This window comes from Papio anubis, chromosome 9 (assembly GCF_008728515.1).
Source record: "Papio anubis isolate 15944 chromosome 9, Panubis1.0, whole genome shotgun sequence".
Lineage (NCBI taxonomy): Eukaryota > Metazoa > Chordata > Mammalia > Primates > Cercopithecidae > Papio > Papio anubis.
The window spans coordinates 10,701,528-10,725,393 of record NC_044984.1 but is presented as its reverse complement, the minus strand read 5'-3'; the positions used below and the strand labels follow the sequence as shown (position 1 = coordinate 10,725,393).

At 36.1% G+C, this 23,866-nt stretch overlaps 1 protein-coding gene across 1 annotated transcript; it reads left to right on the top strand.

Annotated features, from left to right (window-relative positions):
- Nucleotides 1-9,390: 9,390 nt before the first annotated feature.
- On the top strand, nucleotides 9,391-12,223 carry LOC101018613 (taste receptor type 2 member 43). Its single transcript, XM_003905997.5, has one exon. The coding sequence runs from the start codon at nucleotides 11,178-11,180 to the stop codon at nucleotides 12,105-12,107; it is 930 nt and encodes a 309-aa protein (XP_003906046.1). The 5' UTR covers nucleotides 9,391-11,177; the 3' UTR covers nucleotides 12,108-12,223.
- Nucleotides 12,224-23,866: the final 11,643 nt, after the last annotated feature.

Below are 23,866 nucleotides of genomic sequence, written 5' to 3'. Positions count from 1 at the left end.
GTATAGAGTTTAAGGTCAGGATACTCAAACAATCACAACCAGTGATAATACATTGAGAGGTGAAGCCAGCTGGACTTCCTGGGTCGAGTGGGGAATTGGAGAACTATTCTGTAGATAGCAAGGGTATTGTAAAATGCACCAATTAGCACTCTGTAAAAACGCACCAATCAGCACTCTGTAGCTGGCCAGAGGATTGTAATGCACCAATCAGTGCTCTGTAAAACGCACCAATCATTGCTCTGTAAAATGCACCAATCAGTGCTCTGTAAAATGCACCAATCAGTGGGATCCTAAAAGTAGCCAATTGCAGGGAGGATTGACAAAAGGACACTCTGATATGACAAAAGTAGAACATGGGAGGGGACAAATAAGGGAATGCACCTGGCCACCCCAGCCTGCAGCAGCAATTCGCTCAAGTCCCCTCCCACGTTGGCTCCAAAATCTCAATAGGCCCCCAAAACACTGTGTTTCTTTTATAGTGATAGGAAATATATAGAGAGAGCAAAATGCCTTTTACTTTAAAAAAGATTGTTTGGACATGTGGACTGGGGACACTGACCGCTTTAAAACATCACCTATGTTGTAGGTCCCTGAATCTCCTCAGGTTTATTTCTTTTCTTTTGGTATTTTCCTTCCATTCAACATTAGGGTATTTTACTGTATTTAAGAAACTTGTCATTTCCTGATTATTGTACCAACTAATACATTATTATTATTGTTATTATTTTGAACAGGTTCTCATTCTGTCCCTGAGGCTGGAGTGCAGTGGCAGGATCAGAGCTCCTTACAGCCTCAACCTTCTGGGCTCACGTGATTCTCCCACCTCCACATTGCTAGCAGCTGGGACTGCAGGGGAGTACCACTATGCCTGGCTAATTTTTGTATTTTCTGGAGGGTTAGGATTTCACCATGTTTCCCAGGCTGGTCTCAAACTCCTGGCCTCAAGTGATCTGCACATGTCGGCATCCAAAAGTGCTGGCATTACAGTCATGTGCCTCAGGGCCCGGGCTGCAATATTATTAATATATTAAATTAGCACGATGTTTAAAAAATGCAAATTGAACTGAGAACAGAAGTGACATAGCTCTGACATAAAACAGTGAAGCAGTGCTATTATTCTTAATAGAAGGCAAATTGTTTTGATTTCCCTCTTAATGGGTGTAGATTAAGAAACATTCACCAAATCACGAGCCCCGTATAAAGTACCAGAAGCTCAGCTCTGCTGCATGAAGATAGCACATCCTGAAAAGCATTTGTGAGTGCTGATTTAAGTTTATGGTAGTCTACATTCATTCTATAATCCATCTGGTTTTGATAGAGTTCAGATAGGTTAAGTGCATTGGGTTATAGAAAGGACTACCATCCCCTGTAATTTTTCAAGTGTTTTGTCATGGCAGTGATCGATTCCCTTCCTTAGGGAATGTGGTTATTATATTTTATATATTGTGTCATCGTGTTGGCCATGCTGGTTTCGAACTCCTGACCTCAGGTGATCCACCTGTCTTGGCCTCCCAAAGTGCTGGGGTAACAGGTGTGAGCCACTCCACCGGCCTATCATCTGCTTTTTATAGGTGATTATACTGAGGTAGGGAGTAGTTGTAAAATGGAGTCTCAGATCACAGATGTAGCAAGCAGGGAATCTGGTTTCTTGTCTTGGCAGTGTGACTCCAAGATCCCCACTTAGAAATCATTATACTATAAAAAATGAAAAGAAATAAAATCCAAGATTGGAGACTGATTTTAACAACTATTCTTCTTAAAACATTAAGTAATCAAAAATAAATTAAATATAGGAAAACAAAACTGAATATTTATACACAGAGAAGTGTAGACTCTTCAATGGGAAACATTTTTTTAGGTGCCCAAGGAACGGTTATAAAATTACCGAGTATTTTAATTAAATAACTAGTGTTGAAGTTTAAGGCTCAAGAGAATAACTTAGTCAAAGGCCTAAACATGAAAGATTAAGTTTGATAAATATTGAAAATGCACTGAAAAGCCCGAGTAAGAAAATTAATTTTTCATTTTAGTAATTATAGGACAGTAATTTTTCTCAACCATGAGTGATGTGTATGTGTGCGCACGTGTGTGTGTGTGTGTGTGTGAATGTGTTTGTGTTCATGAGCATGTTAACAATGAGTTATACAAAATTATTAGTTAGCGGCAACCAGATTTTAAGGAACATTGGCCTTACTGGGCTTCTCAGGAAAACTTTGTATGCTTTTGGTAGGAAAAGCTGGGATTCACTAAATCTGGCATTGAAAAAATGAAGATTCAACAGTGGTCATGATTCTAGTTTTGACCTAGCTGCATGTAACAGTGTAGGCATCCGATGTATGATTTATGTATTAGGTTAGAAAATTTCCCTAACAACTGCCATTGCTTAACACCAATTATGGAGAGGTTAAAGAAGGAATAAATTGCAAAATTATGAATAGGAATATGAACTGATTTACATGCTAGCAAATGAGAATTCATCTTTCAGTTCAACATCAGTATGAAACATTTTATCTTATAACAAGGGCATAGTATTTGAATAGGAGTTAATTAGAGCTGTTTTGGAAATTATCATGTTTTCCATTAAGACAACCTTGAACTCATTCGATAGCATGCCCCGATGCTTTCCATTTTGACATTAGACATTTTTTTTTTTTTTTTTTTTTTTTTTAGAGGGCCTCTGGCCTGGTCGCCCAGGTTGGAGTGCAGTGGCACAATCTCAGCTTACTAGAAGCTCCGCCTCCCAGGTTCAAGCCATTCTCCCGCTTCAGTCTCTCCAGTAGCTGGGACTAAGGAGTCTGCCGCCACGCCCGGCTAATTTTTTTTTTTTTTTTTTTTTTTTTGTATTTTTAGGAGAGAGGGGGTTTCACCGTGTTAAACAGGATGGTCTGGATCTCCCGACCTCCTGATCCGCCCGCCTCGGGCTCCCAAAGTGCTGGGATTACAGGCGTGAGCCACCGCGCCCGGCCAGTCAGAGAATTTAAAAGGAACAAAAACATTACTGCACAACCAGAAATCAGGTGCACATAAAAATTAAGGTCAGGACCTTAAAGGGAATGTTGTCCATTGATATTAGGCCTGCCTTAAAAAAATCGGACATGGTATCATTTTTACTAATCATTTTTTTTCCATAACAGTAATGGTAGAATTCGTATTTTCCCATGGGCAACTTCGTTACACTTATAGACTATTTTTATATTTCAACATTTCTTTTTCTTTGAGTCCTTTTGATGAGTTGTAAAACAATGCTGAAATTTGCCTTTCAGTATGCTGTTAACTAATAATATTTTCTCAAAGTAATTTGACATAATGTTTAATTAAAAGAAATATGTCTAGTATAATTACACTTGTTCATAACAAAAGAGTATTTAAAACTTTAAGAAAAAATATTAGAAAAACTAATAAGAAATATGAATAAATAAATATATAATTCATTATTAATAAATGTGCATGAAATCATAGTTATAGAATTTAAACAGAATAACAATTTTTGAATAAATGATACATTCTAAATTATAATAGAAAAAGGCTTATAAAATGTTAGGTTTAATATTTTCTATATATATAAAGGTATAAAAACTAGTCTGATGTTACTTATTTTGGAAAGCATATGAAGTAATGGGAATTTTCATACGCTGCTCCCAGAATTGTAAATCAGTGCAATTACATTGAGTATGGCATTATCTGATTAAGATGATGGATCACATTCGAAGACCCAGTATTTGCACTCTTATCAGAATACATACGCACACACATGCATATCACTGAGGTTTAATAGCTAAAGTTGAGAAGTCCTTCAAATGTCCATCAGTGCTCCAAATGGATAAACAAATTGTGGCATACTTATATCATGGAATACTACACAGTGATCAAAATTAACAAACAAGACTCACAGTTTAAAACAGAATAATACAACAAAGGAAATGAACAAATTTGAGCTACATAGATAATAATACAGATGTGAGAGGAATTATCAAGATGGAAAACACATTTAGTATAATCTCATTTACATAAAGTTTGAAAAACATTATTTTTAATAATTGTAATTTATTACATTGGTCATAAAACTCTACAGTGAAACATATGAGTGATCGTCATAACAATTGGAATAGCCAGAAGGGAGGAAAATGTCAACAGCAAGACATATACTGGGAGTGTCTGGATTGCTGGCAAATTATATTTTCTTACCAAGGTATGGTAGTATCAATGTTAACCTTATAATTTTTTTCTCTTAGTGTTTATGAGGTGTTATTACTCTATATGTACGCTATGCTCCACCATAAAAAAAATGTTAAAAAAGCAGAAACATAAAGTACATTTCCAAGTATAAAATTAGGGTGATACAGCATATTCTCATAGATACCATTGAAATTAGAACTTTTGCTGAATAAAGGAGAATAGAGCATTATGGTCCTAATAAATCCAAGTTAAATTTTAAAACTTTTCTTGTTTTATTTTGAGACAGGGTCTCGCTCTGTTGCCCAGGTTGGAGTGCACAACCGCAATCTTGGCTCAGTGCAATCTCTGCCACCTGGGCTCAAGTGATTCTCCCATCTTAGCCTCCTGAGTAGCTAGGACCTCAGGTGTGCACCCCCATGCCCTGCTAATTTTTTCTAGTTTTTGTAGAGACAGGGTTTTACCATGTTGCCCTGGCTGGGCTTGAATGCTTGTGCTCAGGCAATCCACCTGCCTCAACCTCCCAAAATGCTGGCACTACAGGTGTGAGCCACCAGACCTGGCCCAAAACTTTTCTTAAATTAATTTAAAAAGGGGAAATATAAGAAAGAACTGTAAATCCGCATTCTTAACGCTAATATGAATTTGAAACATCAAAATTTGAATATTCATTTTTGATAGACACTTTTTATTTCCAATTTAATTATTTATGATACACATTTGAAAATGTTAGAAATTCATGAATTTCCAACAAATTATAGTACAATGGATATTAAATATATTAAATTAAATATACCCAAAAATGGGTCTCTAAAGGAAATATTCATGTTCATATTGTTAGCATTCTAATTTCACAATACTACTCCTGTGTACATGGGTGTGTTGGGTAAAATATTTTGTTACTATAAATTTTTTGGCTCTACATTAGAGGAAAAAAAACATAGAAAGGCAAATTTGTTAAGGTATAAAACATATTTAGTGTGATCTTTGAGTATGTGTGTACATATATAATGTTACTTTGACTGTTATAGTAAAATAATCCAGATTTAGTCACCATAGCTAAGAATGTGAAAAAGCATTTACAAGAATTTGGCTTGCTAATGATGTTATTAAAAGATGAAATGAGGTTGATATACTGTATTATTATATAGAATATTTGTCCATGTTTGTATTCAAAAATGCCAAAGAAAAACAAATCCCAAAATAGAATCCTAATTGTTGGAGGTCACTTATGTTATCAAGTTTCAAAATGTAGTTAATGAAAAAAGAAACAAATAAATCATTGAAAATATGTTGGTTTTACATCTTTCTTGATGAAATACAATGGGAGGGTATTTGTCTAGGCCTGATGCTGAGATAAGAGAAGAATTATGAAGCCACGAGGAAGAATGATGGTATTCTCTCATCAACCTGAACTTCAGTACTTAGAAACAAGACTGAAATCATATTTATCAAATAGCATTCTCCCTTTCATCTGCCATCATCATTTCATCATCATCTATATCTTCAGCTATCTCATGAAATGATTTGTTTTTGAGATATTTAAATACGTAATTTGCAAAATAAGGAATTTTTAAAACATCATCAATGCGGGAAAGTTACAATAGTAAACAGCAAATTTCAAGTCAAGCTCAATACATTTAGATTTAGAAATTAAGTGTAGTTTATTTTACAATACATTGCTTAAGCAAATAATTATTTATGGATGACCTTCAATGAATCCTCCTTTCACTATGATGTTACAGAAACAATTTAGATTTTCGTGTAAATAAAATTACCTAATAAGAGAGATAAAGCAAATAACACATTTTATGGCAAGCTTTTATTTCTAAAGAGGGAGTTTTAGGACCAAATTGTCAAACAGAGGTAAGACCTCAGATCTTCTGTCACACTTGAGGGGGTGATGATGGAATTGGAAGGTTATAGTTCTATAACCAAAACTATATTCACAGATAGGGATTAAATGGTGGAATTTCACAGAAGCACCAGATTCAGTTTTGTTTCCATGGGACCTCAAGTCTACTTATATCAGATGTCCTTCATTTTTGTATAAACTCGCAAGTATTGTTTTACTGTTTGATCTTTTAGATTGTTTTAATCTAAGAAGTCTTGATTTCTGCTAATAAAAAGAGCAAAATTTAAATCATGGAATCGAATAGTGGAGCTGTGGTTGAGATAGTATATTTTATGAATTTTAATGACATTTTGAGATCCAGTACTGCTCATTGAATTTCCCTGTGGGGAGAGTTTGTGGTGATGACCCAGCAACAGATAAGCTACTATCCCAAAAAAAGCTATTCATATCAAGTCAATTTCCAGTTTCTTACAAGTTGCAGGAGGATGCCTAGACCTTGCTTTTATTCTACTTTCACCAAAGTATTACAAAAACAAAAATCATTACCATTTTCATGTCAGGTATACTAAAAGTTTAAAAAGCTCTTTTTTGTTTTTTATAAGAATTTGGTTTTAGGAATACTTGGTTTAGTTTCTCCATTAGAAAAATGATTTATATAAGGAGAACAAAAGTTCATTTCTACTGCTAAAACAATCAGACAAAAAAAAGAGTAATCAGTTTTGAGAATCCAATAGACAGAGTTAACAACCAGTTAAACACAAGAAAGAATTAGTGAATTGGAAGATAACTACCCATAATGAAGCATAAGGAGACCAACAGATAGAAAATATAAGGCTAGAGGGTCAGAGACATTGAAGCTACAATCAGAACAACTGATATACTTCTGCAGTTACGGAATATTTGAAGAGAGAAAATGGGGCAGAAGCAATATGGAGATTTTCCCAAAAGTGATAAAATACATCAGTTCATATATTTTTAGAAACCATCAGACTTCAGACAAGATAACTAAAACCAAATTAACATAAAATGACAGGACGTCAAAGACCAATAGAAAATTTGAAAAGTAACTCAAGGAAAAGATAGAGATTATGTTAAAGGGAATCACTGTCTAAATGACAACCTGAGTTTTAATGAGCAAAAATAAACCTAGAGGGCCGGGCGCGGTGACTCACGCCTGTAATCTCAGCACTTTGGGAGGCCGAGGCGGGCGGATCCCGAGGTCAGGAGATCGAGACCATCCTGGCTAACACGGTGAAACCCCGTCTCTACTAAAAATGCAAAAAATTAGCCGGGCGAGGCGGCGGGCGCCTGTAGTCCCAGCTACTCGGGAGGCTGAGGCAGGAGAATGGCGTGAACCCGGGAGGCGGAGCTTGCAGTGAGCCGAGATCGCGCCACTGCACTCCAGCCTGGGCGACTAAGCGAGACTCTGTCTCAAAAAAAAAAAAAACAAAAAAACAAAAAAAAACACCTAGAGTTCAATAGAATCATGTCTTCAGTGTATTTCAAAAGTAAAATAGATCTTGATAAACGGAAACTTAAAATACATCTTTTCAGGTGAAAGAAAAATTATTATTATTACTATTTTTATTTGTAGAGTTGGAGTCTCACTCTGTTGTCCAGGCTGGAGTTCAGTGGTAGGATCATGGCTTACTGCAATCTGGAACTCCTGGGCTCAAACCATTCTCCCACCTTAGCCTTGTGAGTAGCTTCACTGTGCCTGGCTAACTTTTTCATTTGTTGTAGAGGCCATTTCGCTGTGTTGCACAGACTGATCTTGAACTCCTGGGTGCTCCTGACCTAACCTTACAAAATGTTGGGATTATGGTTGTGAACCAACCACCCTGACTAGCCAATAAAGGGTCTTATTGAAACTATTGAATATATAGTTTCATATATACTGAATATATATGTTGAATATGCAAGAAGGAATACAAGTTAATGAAACTGGTAAATAAGTGCATAATTCTAAATGAATGTTTACTTTAAAAATAATAATGTCTTATTGGGTGATTATATAATTGATAAGATATATGCAAATGGCAAAATATAGACTGGAGGTAAAGGTGACAGGAGTAAGTTTAGTTAAATTACTTTTTGAAATATTCTATGTCTATGAAGAGATTTTGAACAATGACAATGTAATTCTACTCAAAGGTATATATACAAAGGAATTGTATCAAATGATATAGGAAAGAATGTTGTAGTAGAATTACTCATAACTGTTCAAAAAAGAAGCTGACCAAATATATATTAAGGTTGGATGAAACATTAATTCCATACAATGGAACAGTATAGAGAAGTGAAAAAAAATCACATGTACATGCAACTATGTGACTAAATTTCAGAAACACAATGTTGAGTCCAAGAAGCCACAAACAAGAACATGTAGGATTGCACCTACACACAGTTCAAAGCAAGCCAGACCAAGCTATGCAGTTTAGGGTTGCATACCTAGATGGTAAAGTATAAAGAAATGTAAGGAAATATTCATCATAAATTACAGATATTGCTTACTCAGGAGATGCAAAGAAGGGTTGAGGGGCTTGGAAAGTGGCCTGGAGGTGGACCAGGGCTGTTTTCAATGTTCCTTGTATTGCCCTGCATCATGGTTACTTGAGTGTTTACGGTGAATTGCAGTATGTCCCATTTTTGTATTGGTTCATTTCTAAGTGTGCATTATAACTTCAATATACAAATTTGCAATTAGGAGCAATGTCTCATGGAAATTATTGTTACTCATCTCATTATATACTCAGGAGAAATATCAACTATTTGCATACCTCCTTATACAACTCTAAGATAGTTGGAATAGGAATTTTCTTATTTAGTTGCAGCATGAGGATGTGAGATGATGTTATCTGCCACCTCCCAGATCTTTCCAAAGGATTTCTTCCAGCCTTAATTATCGATCTCACAGCAACAAACCTTTGCCATTCCCCACATATTTTTTCTTTTGGCTCCTGAATTCCTGACACAAGGTTGTACGTATTTCCCACGCTCTTGGTTTAGCAGTTCTTTTATCAGTTATGTTTTTCTGCAGGAGAAAACCCTCCAAACTATATTAGATTTTTATATCTCACATGTCGTTTGATATCTTGTTTTGTTTTGTTTTCTTTTCTGAGACAGGGTCTCACTCTGTTGCCCAGGCTTCAGTGCAGTGGCACCATCTCAACTCACTGCAACCTCCGCCTCCAGGGTTCACGCCATTATCCTGCCTCAACCTCCCGAGTAGCTAGGACTTCAGGCACATGCCACCACTCTCGGTTAATTTTTGTATTTTTAGTGGAGACAGTGTTTCTCCATATTGGCCAGGATGGTCTCTATCTCTTGACCTCGCGATCCACCCACCTCGGCCTTGCCTATGCTCTGCCTGGATTTCATTTTTCTAAGCTGGGTTTGGATGGTTGTGGTGATATGAGATGGGCCAAATTCTGCATCTTGGAGGACGTTAGAGTTTTGTCAATTTAGTCTGAATCAGGTGGCGGTAATCTGACGTCATTAGTTTCTCATTCTCCTTCTGGGAACAGTGTACTAGCCAGGCGATGTTCTCATAGGAAATGGAAAGAGGAAGAATCCCCAGCATGGAAGCCATCTCAAATCTCTATGCAAAGTGTAGTAATTTTCTGTTCATCAAAGTAAGCTAAATGATTGAACGCCAAATTCAGGGGAAAGGTAGTCAGTCTTCCGGTGATAGGAGGATACTGCAAGATTATATATCAAAGGGTCTGGTTCTCAGGAATTCTTATAAAATTTCTAAATATTTTATATAATAATAAATATGTAAGCATTAGACTTGAAAGAAACCTTACCAAAGTCCTAAGAATTAGAGATATGTTTGGTAAATAAGTATCATTCATGGGCTGAAAGCGCTGAGTGGGAAAATAGAACTAATTTCATCTGGACAACAACTTGGAAACTCATTTTTTATTTTGGAAATTACAAGAAAGTTATTTGCTCCATTCATAAGTGGTGTACACATGTGTGTGTTTTTGTGCACATTTATGAGCTTGTGAATAATGAAGTTATAAAAAAGTATTAGCAGCAACCAGATCTCACGGAACATTGGTCTGCCTATGGTTCTCAAGAAAATCTTAGATGCTTTTGATAAAATAAGTTTGGATTCTGTGTATTTAAATCTGTCATTTAAAAAGGCCATATTGGTGATGATCTTAGTTATGACAAAGCTCCCTTCGAGAATTCAGAAATTTACTATATGATCTCTGTATTGGGTTATAAAACTTCCCTAACAACTGAAATTGCTAAAGATAAATGATGGAGAGGTTACACAAGGAAAAATTGCAAACACTGAAAGTGAATATGTCCTTATTTGCACACTAGCAAATGAGGATTCAGGTTTCATGTCAATTTCAGTGTGAATAATTCCAGCCTAGAACAAGAACAGACATGAGTGAATGAGTTAATTTGAGTTGCTTGAAAATAAGAATGTTTTCCATAAGAGATCATTGAACTCATCCATTAGCACGCTATGGTGATTTCCGGCTTGACCCTGGTCACAACAATTAAAAGTAAAAAGAATGTCACAACACATACACAAATCAGGTGCATATAGAATTTAAGGTCAGGATATTCAAGCAATCACAACCGGTGATATTACACTGAGAAGTGAACCCAGCTATATTTCCTCAATCCATTGCAGAGTTGGAGAAAGTTTCTGTAGGTAGCAAGGGGATTGTAAAATGCACCAATCAGCACTGTGTAAAACCACACCAATCAGCACTCAGTAGCTAGCCAGAGGATTGTAAAATGCACCAATCAGCACTCTGTAAAATGCACCAATCAGCGCTCTGTAAAATGCACCAATCAGCAGGATCCTAAAGGCAGTCAATCACAGGGAAGACTGAAAAAAGGTCACTCTGATAGGACAAAAAAGAAAAATGGGAGGGGACAAATAAGGGAATAAAACCTCCCCACTTCAGCCACCAGCAGCAACCTGCCTGGGTGTGGAAGCTTCTCAATAAACCTTGCTAGCACTCACTCTTTGGGTCTGTGCCATCTTTAAGAGAAGTAACACTCACTGTGAAGGTCTACAGCTCCATTCTTGAAGTCAGCGAGACCACGAACCCACCTGCAGGAACTAACTCCGGATACAACACCAGCATTTTAAAATTTTCTTTTTGTCTGTTCAGACATGATAACTTTTCTACCCATCATTTTTTCCATTCTAGTAGTGGTTACATTTGTTATTGGAAATTTTGCTAATGGCTTCATAGCATTGGTAAATTCCGTTGAGTTGGTCAAGAGACAAAAGATCTCCTTTGCTGATCAAATTCTCACTGCTCTGGCGGTCTCCAGAGTTGGTTTGCTCTGGGTATTATTACTAAATTGGTATTCAACTGTGTTGAATCCAGCTTTTTATAGTGTAGACCTAAGAACTACTGCTTATAACCTCTGGGCAGTAACCAGTCATTTCAGCAACTGGCTTGCTACTTGCCTCAGCGTATTTTATGTGCTCAAGATTGCCAATTTCTCCAACCTTATGTTTCTTCACTTAAAGAGGAGAGTTAAGAATGTCATTCTGGTGATGCTGTTGGGGCCTTTGCTATTTTTGGCTTGTCATCTTTTTGTCATAAACATGAATGAGATTGTACGGACAAAAGAATATGAAGGAAACATGACTTGGAAGATCAAATTGATGAGTGCAATGTACTTTTCAAATACGACTGTAACCATGCTAGCAAACTTAGTACCCTTCACTTTGACCCTACTATCTTTTGTGCTGTTAATATGTTCTTTGTGTAAACATCTCAAGAAGATGCAGCTTTATGGTAAAGGGTCTCAAGATCCCAGCACCAAGGTCCACATAAAAGCTTTGCAAACTGTGATCTCCTTCCTCTTCTTATGTGCCATTTACTTTCTGTCCATAATGATATCAGTTTGGAATTTGGAGAGGCTGGAAAATAAACCTTTCTTCCTGTTCTGCAAAGCTATTAGAATCATGTATCCTTCAGCCCACACATTCGTCCTGATTTGGGGAAACAAGAAGCTAAAGCAGACTTTTCTTTCAGTTTTGTGGAACGTGAGGTACTGGGTGAAAGGACAGAAGCCTTCATCTCCATAGATTCACAAGAGGAGCATGGTGTGTCTTCTAGCAGAAAACAAACTGGTGGTGTATGAAACATTTTCTATTTCTTACTGGTTTTTCTGTAAAATATGTGGATGAATAATTTCCAAACCTATACCTAGAAAAGTCTTTGACCTAAAATTATTTATATATATATGTGTGTGTGTGTGTGTGTGTGTGTGTGTGTGTGTTTATGAGTGTATGAAAACTTAGGAACAAGGACACTAACATGTTCTTTTTTTTCATACAAACTGCCAAATTATACAAAATATGATAAAAATTCCTCAGAATTATGAAGCCATGTGTATTTCATTCATGTATTTTATATTTCATTTGTAGAATTATGATGTCTATTTATAATTATTAAGGACTAGCAGCTTATTCCATGAAAAATATTCTTTTCTATTGTTATTTGAACCACACAAATATATCACAGTGAGCTTAGAATTCATTGCTTGAACCTGTAACTTATTTGATGGTAAGGTCTTTCAATTTGATATCAATAATGAGGATGTATCTTTGGGGTTTTACTCCATTATGAATTTCTATTTTCTGTTTAGTAAAAAGCAATCAGAATTATTGTTAGAAAACAATGCACACAATGGAATTCGAGTGACAAGCGTATGCACAGTAAATTTCGTGTATGTCTGCCATAAGCAGTACTGAGGAATATTAGATTTCATACAAGTATGTGAAGAGCTAAAAATAATCTCTTTGGTAATAAAGGGATGAAGAATCATGGTGATGATCTCTATTGCTATTATCCATTTCCATATGCAGTTAGAAACGTCATTTCTTCCAGCTTTTGAATTAAAGAAAAGCCGTTTTAGAAGTTGAGATGTGATGTAAATTACTTTAGTATTTTTTTCTAAAGCACTCTTAAGCCCTTGAATTGCTAATTATATCCTTATCTTCCATTTAGAATATTCCTTGTAAACTTCAGATAAGAGAACTCAAATCTTCTCTTTTCCAAAAAATCTATCAATATTAAAATAGAAATTATGAAAAAAATTCAGTGAAACATTTTGTAAATATTAAAATAGTATCTATGAAATCTATGTATTAATTATGGGATGTGCCTTAACGTTGTAATTTTGTTGTCAATGATGAAATGAAAATGTGTTGACATATTCATTCATACAATGTTCTATTGTAAGAAAGAAACATACACTCTGGTTCACAGCTAAATTCTGCCCGACTGTTTTAAGTCTTGGTGTAATGAAATTTTAACGATGTCATTTAAACCTTAAGATAAATCATCCCCACACCTGATTTATGTATTTTTTTTTAAATTCTGTATCTTCCTCAGTACAATATAAGAACCGTAAAAAAAGAGATCGTGTCTGTCCAGCTTTCTGTTGACCCCAGGAACTAGAATGCAGCACCAAGAACAGAGGATCAAAAATGATAATTTAAATGAACAAATAAATGGGTGGATAAAATGGGTAAGTTGATGTGGTAAACCAATGAAAAGGAAATAAATCACAAAATCTGCAGTTGCGTGAATTCCCCTGTTCTGGTTTCAGGTTAGGGTTACAAGCTTATCCAAGCAGAATCTTTCATCAAAGGAAAAGTTTGGCTATTCCACAGTTTTAGGGGAAATATCACAATAATACAGTCTTGATGAAGCTGTATCAGGTGTCTGAATTGGAAACAAAGTAGAACATCAAAATCATATGGCACCTATTACAATATTTTTTAAAAAGCATATAAACCACTTTGGTCTATTTGAATATGTGTTTTTTTCTATTGTGAATTACATATGTATATTATGATATTTTCTAGTTGATTATTATTTAAACAAAAATGGCATGTCATTTCAAAAAATTGAGTTAGTAACCAGCTACTTTACTAAAATGTTTTCAATTTAATACCTGTTATTAAAGTGATGACATTTATTTAGAAGTCAAGTTCAAGACAAAAGTGGTAAGGACATGCGGAAATTGAGACAGAAACAAACGTGAAACAATGTGTGGTAATGTCTGGTGTGACTCTGCTGGCAGCCACTTCACTGTGAGGTGAGAGAGACAGAATGGTGGTCATTAGACATGCACTTGGCTCCCAGCTTTTTTCCAGAAGGGCTACAAGGGGAAACCACACCCAACATTAGTCCATGGAAGAGAGAGAGGAGGGAGAATGTTTCTGCTCAGCTATCATTGGACTTCTATATCCTATTGGCCAGGGTTTACCTGAGGTGGAACTACCATCTCTGTTGTTCTGTCTTACATCATCTAGTCCCTTGGTGGAGGTTTTGAAAGTCAGACTTCATGCCCACAGTGTGGTGATGCATTCAAGTTCCAAACGGAAGGTTGATCTGGTTCAAGCAAGGTGCTGACCAGGGAAATGGTAGATAGTGAAGGGAATCTAAGAAAGCACATGTCTGTGTCCAGTGCAGTCCAATCCTTTTGCCACTCAGATGTGCTCATGCCCTCCAGTCATGGCTGGATTTAGGAGCATATGACTTGCAGAGCTGCATAGGGTTTTGTGCCTAGAGGGGCTTGTGCTTAGATGAACTCTATGCTCGGATTAATGTTCTGCACTTGCTGCTTTTTTTTTTTTTTTTTTTTTTTTTTTGTCAGGCAGAGGATACTCCTCCACTGGAGAGGGAATGGTTTCGCACTAATTCCACAGGGGTTTGCTCTCTCCTCTCCTACAGGCTTGTCAGAGACGTGCACAGAGTCCTATAATGCCCACAATGCATGCCGCTGGATCATCTGGCACAGTGGCCAGAGCAGCTTGGACCAGAGACTATATCTGCTCTGGTCCCTATACCATGCATGTATAGGACAGACTTCATGTAGCCCAGCTAAAATAATTAAATTGAGATTTCAGTTATCATGAAGCACAGTGAAGACAGAGATAACAACAAAAAACATTACTTTAGGCAAAGATACTCTTTGCTTGAAAACCCAAACTACATTCCATTGCCTTACATAACAGTCCTATTCCTTATCCATTCTCGTTTCTAGCATGGTTCTAACTCCTACTTTTACTAATTACATTAATCAAAGTAATTCTCTTTCATAAAGAAAACTGGAAGTGACGTGATTGAGGACTCTTAAAAATAACTATTTTGGCAGATGTGCAAAATTCTCAAGCACGTATATTACAAATTTCTAAGGTCATATACATCTTTTTTACACTTGCTTGAATTAGCCTACAAAACTCCCATGTTTGTTAACATAATCCAAACAAATAGCCACTCCATAAACATAAAATAAGAATAAAAGTTACATATATTTATTTATTTATTTATATAACCTGTGATTGGTGACCACATTTCAGTATTCCATCCTACCTAGAAATTATCGAAAGGTGTTCATGAAACCACTGAATTTAGTATTAGTCTAAGGTCTTAAATTGAACTAGGAATCTTGGAAATTAAATTTAAACTGATAGACTACAGAAAATAATTACTGTTAATATGTGGAATTTTTCATAATTTTTATTCAGTTTATTTGAAAACATTATTTTATATTTTTTGGTATTTTCACATTATGTGGGCACATTAGTTTATCTTATCTGTAAACAGATATAGGAAATTTAGGTATTTCTTTTATTAAAATGTATTTTTAGGTTTTGTGGATACATAGTAGGTGTGTATATTTATTGGGTACATGGGATGTTTTGATACAGGCATGCAAAGTGTAATAATCACATAATGAAGAATGGGGTAGCCATCCTCTCAAACATTTACCCTCTTTTGTTACAAACAACCTAGTTATACTCCTTTAGTTATTTTAAAATGTGCAACTAAATTATCATTCACTATAGTTACCCTGCTGTGCTATCAAATAGTAGGTCTTATTCATTCTTTCTATTTTTTTTTTTTTTTTGGTTGATAACCATTAACCAGCCACACCTTCCCTTTAGCCCCCACTACATTTGCCTTTCTGTGCAAACCTTTCAGTTATTTCTGACTTATTCAACTTAACGTAATAATCTCCATTTCCATCCCTATTGTTGCAAATGACAGGATCTCATTTCTTAAATAGCTGAATAGTGCTTTATTGTGTATATGTACCACATTCTCTTTATCTATTCATCTGTTGCTGGACACTGAGGTTGCTTCCAAATCTTGGCTATTGTGAACAGTGCTACAACAAACATGGGAGTGTAGATACTTGTTTGATACACTAATTTCCTTTCTTTTGGGTATATACCCACCAGTGAGATTGTTGGATCATACGGTAGCTCTACTGTTAGTCTTTTGAGAAACCTTTCAACTGTTTTCCATAGTGGTTGTACTCATTTGTATTCCCACCTGCAATGTACAATGGTTCCCATTTCTCCACATCCTCACCAGCGTTTGTTACTGCCTGTCTTTGGATATAAGCTGTTTTCACTGGGATTAGATGATATCTCATTTTAGTTTTGATTTGCATTTCTCCGATGATCAAGGATGTTGAGCACCTTTTCATATGTCTGTTTGGCATTTGTATATCTTCTTTTGAGAAATGCCCATTCAAATCTTTCACCCATTTTTTGATCAGATTGTTAGATTTTTTTTTCCTGTAGAGTTGTTAAAGCTCCTTTTGTATTCTGATTATTAATCCCTTGTCAGATGAGTAGTTTGCAAATATTTTTCCCCATTCTTGTCTCTTCACTCTTCTTTCATTTATGTTATTCTCTAAACTGGTTATTCTAGTTAGCAATTGCTCTAAACTTTTTTTCACGGTTCTTAGCTCCCTTGCATTGGGTTAGACTTTGCTGCTTTAGCTCAGTTGAGTTTATTACTCACTTTTGAAGCCTACTTCTGTCAATTCATCAAACTCATTCTCTGTCCAGTTTTGTTCCCTTGCTGGTGAGGAATTGTGATCCTTTGGAAGAGAAGAGGCATTCTGGTTTTTGGAATATTCAGCCTTTTTTGTGCTGCTTTTTCTTCCTCACTGTGGATTCATCTACCTTTGGCCTTTGATGTTGGTGACCTTCAGATGGGGTTTCTGTGTGTACATCCTTTTTGTTGATGTTGATGCTATTCATTTCTGTTTGTTATTTTTTCTTCTAACAGGCCCCTCCGGTGCTGGTCTGCTGGAGTTTGCAGGAGGTCCACTCCAGACCTTGTTTGCCTGGGCATCACCAGCAGAGGCCATAAAACAGCAAAGGTTGATGCCTGTTCCTTCTTCTGGAAACTTTGTCCCAGAGGGTTACCCCCCAGATGTCAGGCAGAGCTCTCTTGTGCGAGATGTCTGTCAACCCCTGCTGGGAGGTGTCTTCCAGTCAGCAGGCACGGAGGTCAATGACCCAATTGAGGAGTCAGTCTGTCTCTTGGCAGAGGTCAAGCACTGCACTGGGAGATCTGCTGCTCTTTTCAGAGCTGGCAGGCAGGAATGTTTATGTCTACTGATTCTGTGCCCACAGCTGCCCTGTCTCCCATGTGCTCTCTCCTAAGGAGCTGGGAGTTCTATCTGTAAGCCCCTGACTGTGTCTACTGCCCTTCTTTCAGAGATGCCCTGACCAGAGAGGAGGAGTCTAGAGAGGCAGTCTGGCAACAGTGGCTGTGCAGAGCTGTGGTGGGCTCCACACACTACAAACTTGCTGGTGGCTTTGTTCACACTGGGAGAGGAATATTGCCTACTCAAGCCTCAGTAATGGCGGACGTCCCTCCTTTGACCATGCTTAAGTGTCCCAGGTTGACTTCATACTGCTGTACTGGCAGTGAGAATTTCAAGCCAGTGGATCTTGGTTTGCTGGGCTCCAAGGGGACGGAATCCACTGAGCTAGACCACTTGGATTCCTGGCTTCAGCCCCCTTTCCAGGGGAGTGAATGGTTCTGTCTCGCTGGCATTTCAGGCACCACTGGGGTATGAAAAAAAAAAAAAAACTTGTGCAGCTAGCTTGGTGTCTGCCCAAATGGTCACTCACTTTTATGCTTGAAACCCAGGGTCCTCGTGGTGTAGGCACTGGAGCAAATCTTCTGGTTTGTGAGTTACAAAGACCATGGGAAAAGCATAGTATCTGGGCTGGAATGCACTGTCTCTCATTGCATTGTCCCTCACTGCTTCCCTTGGCTAGGGGAGGGAGTTTCCCAACCCCATGCACTTCCTGGGTGAGGCAATGTCCCACTTTCCTTCGGTTTGCCCTCCATGGGTTGCACCCACTGTCTAACGAGTCCCAGTGAGATGAGCCATATAATTCAGTCGGAAATGCAGAAATCACCCAACTTCTGCATTGATCTCACTGGGAGTTGCAGATCACAGCTGCTCCTATTCGGCCATCTGGCCAGCCACTCTGCTATTTTTATTTTTTATTGGTTTATAATTTAGTTTTTCTAATTAAGCGAGGTTTGTGCACCACATTTACAGTGTTATACTAGTCTGTGTTTTTCTGTCTCCTTACTATTACCAGTGAGTTTTGTAGCTTCAGGTGATTACTTTTTGCTCATTAATGTCCTTTTCTTTCTGACTGAAGCAATCCCTTCAACATTTCTTATAGGACAGATCTGATGCTGATGAAATCCCTCAGCTTTTGTTGGTCTGGAAAACTCTTTATTTTTGTTTCATGTTTGAAGAATATTTTCTCCAGTTACACTATTCTAGACTAAAACATTTTTTCCTTCAGCACTTTTAATATGTACGCCACTCTCTCCTGGCCTTTTTCAACTGAAAAGGCTGCTGCCAAATGTAGTGGAGCTCCATTGTACATTCTTTGTTTCTTTTCTTTTCCTGCTTTCAGAATCCTTTCTTTACCCTTGACCTTAGGGAAATTGATTATTAAATTATTTGAAGTAGTCTTCTATAATTTTTTTCCCAGCAATGTTTGTTGAGAAAAAGGAATAATTCCTATTGAATTGCAATAGTCCCATTTCTGAAATCAATTGACCATGAATGTTGGTGTTAATTTCTGGACTGTCAGTTGTGTTTCATTGTTCTTTGTGTCTACGGTAATGCGAGTACCATAGAATCCTGATTAGTGCAGCTTTGAAGTCAGCTTTGAAATCAGAAAGTGTAATCTGCCAAATTTGTTATTTTTTAACAATTTCCTTTGGTGTTCTGGTCATTTGGCATTTCCAGATATATTTTAGGAGTAGTTTTCCACTTTCTGTGATTAAGCATCTGCTGGGTTTTGATAGAGATTGCACTGAATATATAACTGCAATCTATAAAGACTCTATCTATGCTGGGTTTCGGTTCAGCTGGTCATCCTTGATGGTACAGCTCTGTGATTAATTGAAAATATAATTTCGGCCTTTTATTTTTCTTATCCTAGTTGTTTCAGAAGGATGTCATGCTTTTCTGAGCCATGTGTGTTCTGCTCAAAAATGGAAGTTCTCAGCCAGGTGCGGTTGTTCATGCCTGTATCCAAGCACTTTGGGAGGCCAAGTTGAGGGGACCGCTTGAGAACAGGAGTGGGAGGCCAGACTGGGCAACATAGGGAGACTCTGTCTCTACAAAAAAATAACAAAAATTAGCTGGGTGTTGTGGTGCATGCCTGTAGACACAGCTACTCCTGAAGTTGAGGTGAGAGGACCACTTGCGTCCCAAAGTTTGAGGCTGCAGTCAGCTGTGATCAAGCCACTGAATTCCAACCTGGGTGACACAGCAAGACCCTGTCTTCCTTGCCCCACCACCCCTCTAAGAAAGACAGTTCTCACAGGTATTTTTTATGTATCAGGTAACACAAGATCATATGAAAAATTATTAATTGTTTGTTCTTGCCTGTACTAGACAGGTAAAATTGAAAGCAGTTATACAAATAGTATACTAACTCCTCACAAAGACTACTCAAAGAGAATATTATTATCATCTGAGTTTTACACATGATTATATTGAGGGAGAGAATAGTTGTAAAATGAAGTCTCAGACCATAGTTACATGAAACAGAAAATCTGGTTTCCTATCTTGGCAGTCTGACTCCTAAATCATCTCTTAGAAACCATTATACTAAAAAATGAAAAAGAAATAAAATCCAAGATTGGAGACTGATTTTAATATCTATTCCTCTTAAACCACTAATTAGTCAATAAATTAAATAGAGAAAAATAAAGCCAAATATTCATATATGAAGAAATCTAGACTCTTCAATGGAAAACATGTGTTTTTCAAGTAACCCACAATAGTGACACAATTGCTGAGTATTTTAATTAAAAAATTAATATTTAAAAATTAGACTCTAGAGAAAAACTTATTCAAAGGCCTCAGCATGAGAGATAAGTTTGATAAATATTGAAAATGGGTTGAAAAGCCCAAACGGGAAAATAGGGCTACATCTACCTGGATGATTTCCCTGAAATTAATTTTCCATTTTAGAAATTATAGGACAACAATTCCTTCTATCCATGAGGGGATGGGTATGTGTGTATGTGTGTGGCTGTGTTTGTATTAATGAGCGTGTTAACAGTAAGTTATACAAAAGTATTACTAGCCGCCAGGTTTTAAGAATTATTGGCTTTTCTGAGGTTCCCAAGAAAACCTTGAATGCTTTTGGTAGGGAAAGTTGGGATTCACTCCACATGTTACTGGTGTTGAAAAATTAAATCTACCTTGGTGATGATCCTAGTTATGGCCAAGCTCCCTTTTCTGGGTAATACAACCCATGTGTCATCTATGTATTGGGTTGTAAAATTTCTCTAACAACTGAAGTTGCTGAACACAAATTATGGAGAGGTTAAACAAGGAAAAAATTGCAGAACAACATGCCAATCCTTGGCATGCTAGTAGATGAGAATTCAGCTTTCACTTCAACACCTATATGGAAAATTTTATCTTACAGCAAGGACATTGTGTTTGAATAGGAGTTAATTTGAGCTGTCTTGGAAATTATCATGTTTTCCATAAAGGCAGCATTAATTTCATCCATTAGCATATTGAGATGCTTTCCTGTTTGACATCGGTCACAGAATTTAAAAGGAACAAGAGCATTACTGCATATTCAGGAATCAGGTACACATAGAAGTTAAGGTCTGGACTTTAAAGGGAATCTTGACCAGTGATATTAGGCCTGCCTTTTAAAAAAATTAAGATATGATAAATTTACTACCAATCATTTTTTCACTAACAACAATATTTGTATTTTCCCATGGATGCCTACATTAAACTTTTAGACTATTTTTGTATTTCAAGATTTTTTTCTTTGAGTCCTTTTAAGAGTTGTTAAAAAATCCTGAAATTTCCCTTACAGTATGCTGTTAACTGATTATATTTTTTCAAAGTCATTTGACATAATGATTGATTAAAGGAAGTATCTCCAGTGCAATTACGCTTGCTTATAACAAAAGATTATTTGAAATTGAAGAAAAAATGTTAGACAAATTTATAATGAAATATAAATAAATATGTTTAATATATAAGGTATTATTAATAAGTGTATATGAAATAACAGTCATAGAATAAAAAATTAATTTTTTGAAGTAAAAATACATCCTGATTGAGAATAGAAAAGGACTTGGAAAATATTGTTTAGTAGTATTTTATATAAATACAAAACTGTAAATATTAGTCTGACATTACTTATTTTGGAAAGAATTTGACATAATGGGAATTTTCATACATTACTCCTAGAATTATAAATCTGTGCCATCATTTTGGCTGAACCTGATGTTATCTGATTAAGAAGAAGGATAACATCCTAAGACCAAGTATTTTCACTCTTATCAGAATACATATACATACACATGCATGTCACTGAGTTTTAATAGCTAAAGTTGAGAAGTCCTCCAAATGTCTATCAGTCCTACAAATGGATAAAGTAGTAGTGGCATATCTTATACAATGGAATACTATACAGTGAGCAAAATTAACAAATAAGACTGACATGTTTACAACAGAATAATACAACAAAGAAAATGAACAAATTGGAGCTATATAGATATTAATACAGACATGAGAGGAATTATCAAGATGGAAAAATACATTTACTATAATCTCATTTACATAAAGTTTGGAAAATCTTATTTTTAATACATTGCAATTTATTACATTGGTGATCAAACTCTACAGTGAAACATGAGTGATCATCATAACAATTGGGATAGTCAGGATGGAAGAAAATATCATCAAGAAAACATATATTGGGATTATCTGCATTGCTGGCAAATTCTATTTCTGAGGAAGTTGTGGTAACATCAATGTTAACATTATAATTTTTTCTTTTTCTGTTTATGAGGTGTTATTACTCTCTATATGTATGTTATGCTCCACAATAAAAAATGTTAAAAAGGCAGAAACATAAAGTACATTTCTAAGTATATAATTAGGATGACACAGCATATTCTCATACATACCATTGTAATTAGAGTTTTTGCTGAATCAAGGAGAATACAGCATTATGGTACTGAGAAATCCAAGTTAAAATGTAAAACTTTTCTTTTTTTATTTTGAACAGGGTCTCACTCTGTTGCCCAGGCTGGAGTGCACAAGCACAATTTTGGCTCAATACAACCTCTGCCACCTTGGCTTAAGTGATTCTCCCATCTTAGCCTCCTGAGTAACTAGGACAACAGGCGTGCACCACCACGCCCTGATATGTTTTCTTCTACTTTTTGTAGAGACAGGGTTTTGCCATGTTGCCCAGGCTGGGCTTGAACTCCTGTGCTCAGGCAATCCACCTGCCTCAGCCTCCCAAAATGCTAGGATTACAGGTGTGAGCCACCACACCTGGTCCAAAACTTTTATTACATTAATTAAAACAAAAGAAGAGATAGGCAGGAACTGTAAATCCACCTTCTTAATGATAATATAAGTTTGAAACATCGAAATTTGAATATTTATGATTGACAGACACCTTTTTGTAATTTACAATTTAATTACTTATGACACACATTTGAAAGTGTCAGAAACTAATGAATTTCCAATAAAGTACAGTATGATGAATATTAAATATATGAAATTAAATATATTAAAATGTGTCTATAAAAGAAATATTTATATTTGTATTGTTAGCATTCTAATTTCACAATAGTATTCCTGTGTACACTGGTGTGTTGGGCAAAGTATTTTGTTACTATAAGTTTTTTGGCTCTGCATTAGAAAAAAAAATCATAGAAAGGCAAATTTGTTAAGGTAAAAACATATTTAGCATGATTTTTTAGTATGTTTGTGCATATATAATGCTACTTCAATTGATATAGTAAAATAATCCAGATTTAGTCACCATAGTTAAGATGGGAAAAAGCATTTGCAAGAATTTGGCTTGCTAATGATGCTATTAAAATGAGAAGTAAAGTTGATATACTGTATTATTGCATACCAGTATGTGTCCATGTTCGTATTGAAAAATGCCCCAAATCCCCAAAATAGAATCCTAATTGTTGGAGGTCACTTTTCTTATCAACTTTTAAAATGTAGTGAAAGAGAAAAAAAGCAAATAAATCATGAAAATATGTTGGTTTTACATTATTCTTGATGAAGTACCATGTGAAATTTGTTTAGGCCTGATGCTGAGAATAAGAGAAGAATCACAAGCCCATGAGGAAGAATAATAGTGTTCATTACCCTGAACTCCAGTACATAGAATCAAGACTGGAATCACATTCATCAAATAGCATTCTCCCTTTCACCTGCCATCATCATTATCATCATGATCTATGTCTTCATCTATCTCATTAAATGATTTGTTTTTGAAATATTTAAATACATAAATTGGAAAATAAGTAATTTTAAAAATATCATAAATGTGGGAAAGTTACAGTAGCAAACAGCAAAGTTGAAGTCAAGCTCAATACATTAGATTTAGAAATTGTGTAGTTTATTTTACAATACATTGCTTAAGCAAATAATTATTTATGGATGACTTTAAATGAATCCGCCGTTCTCTAT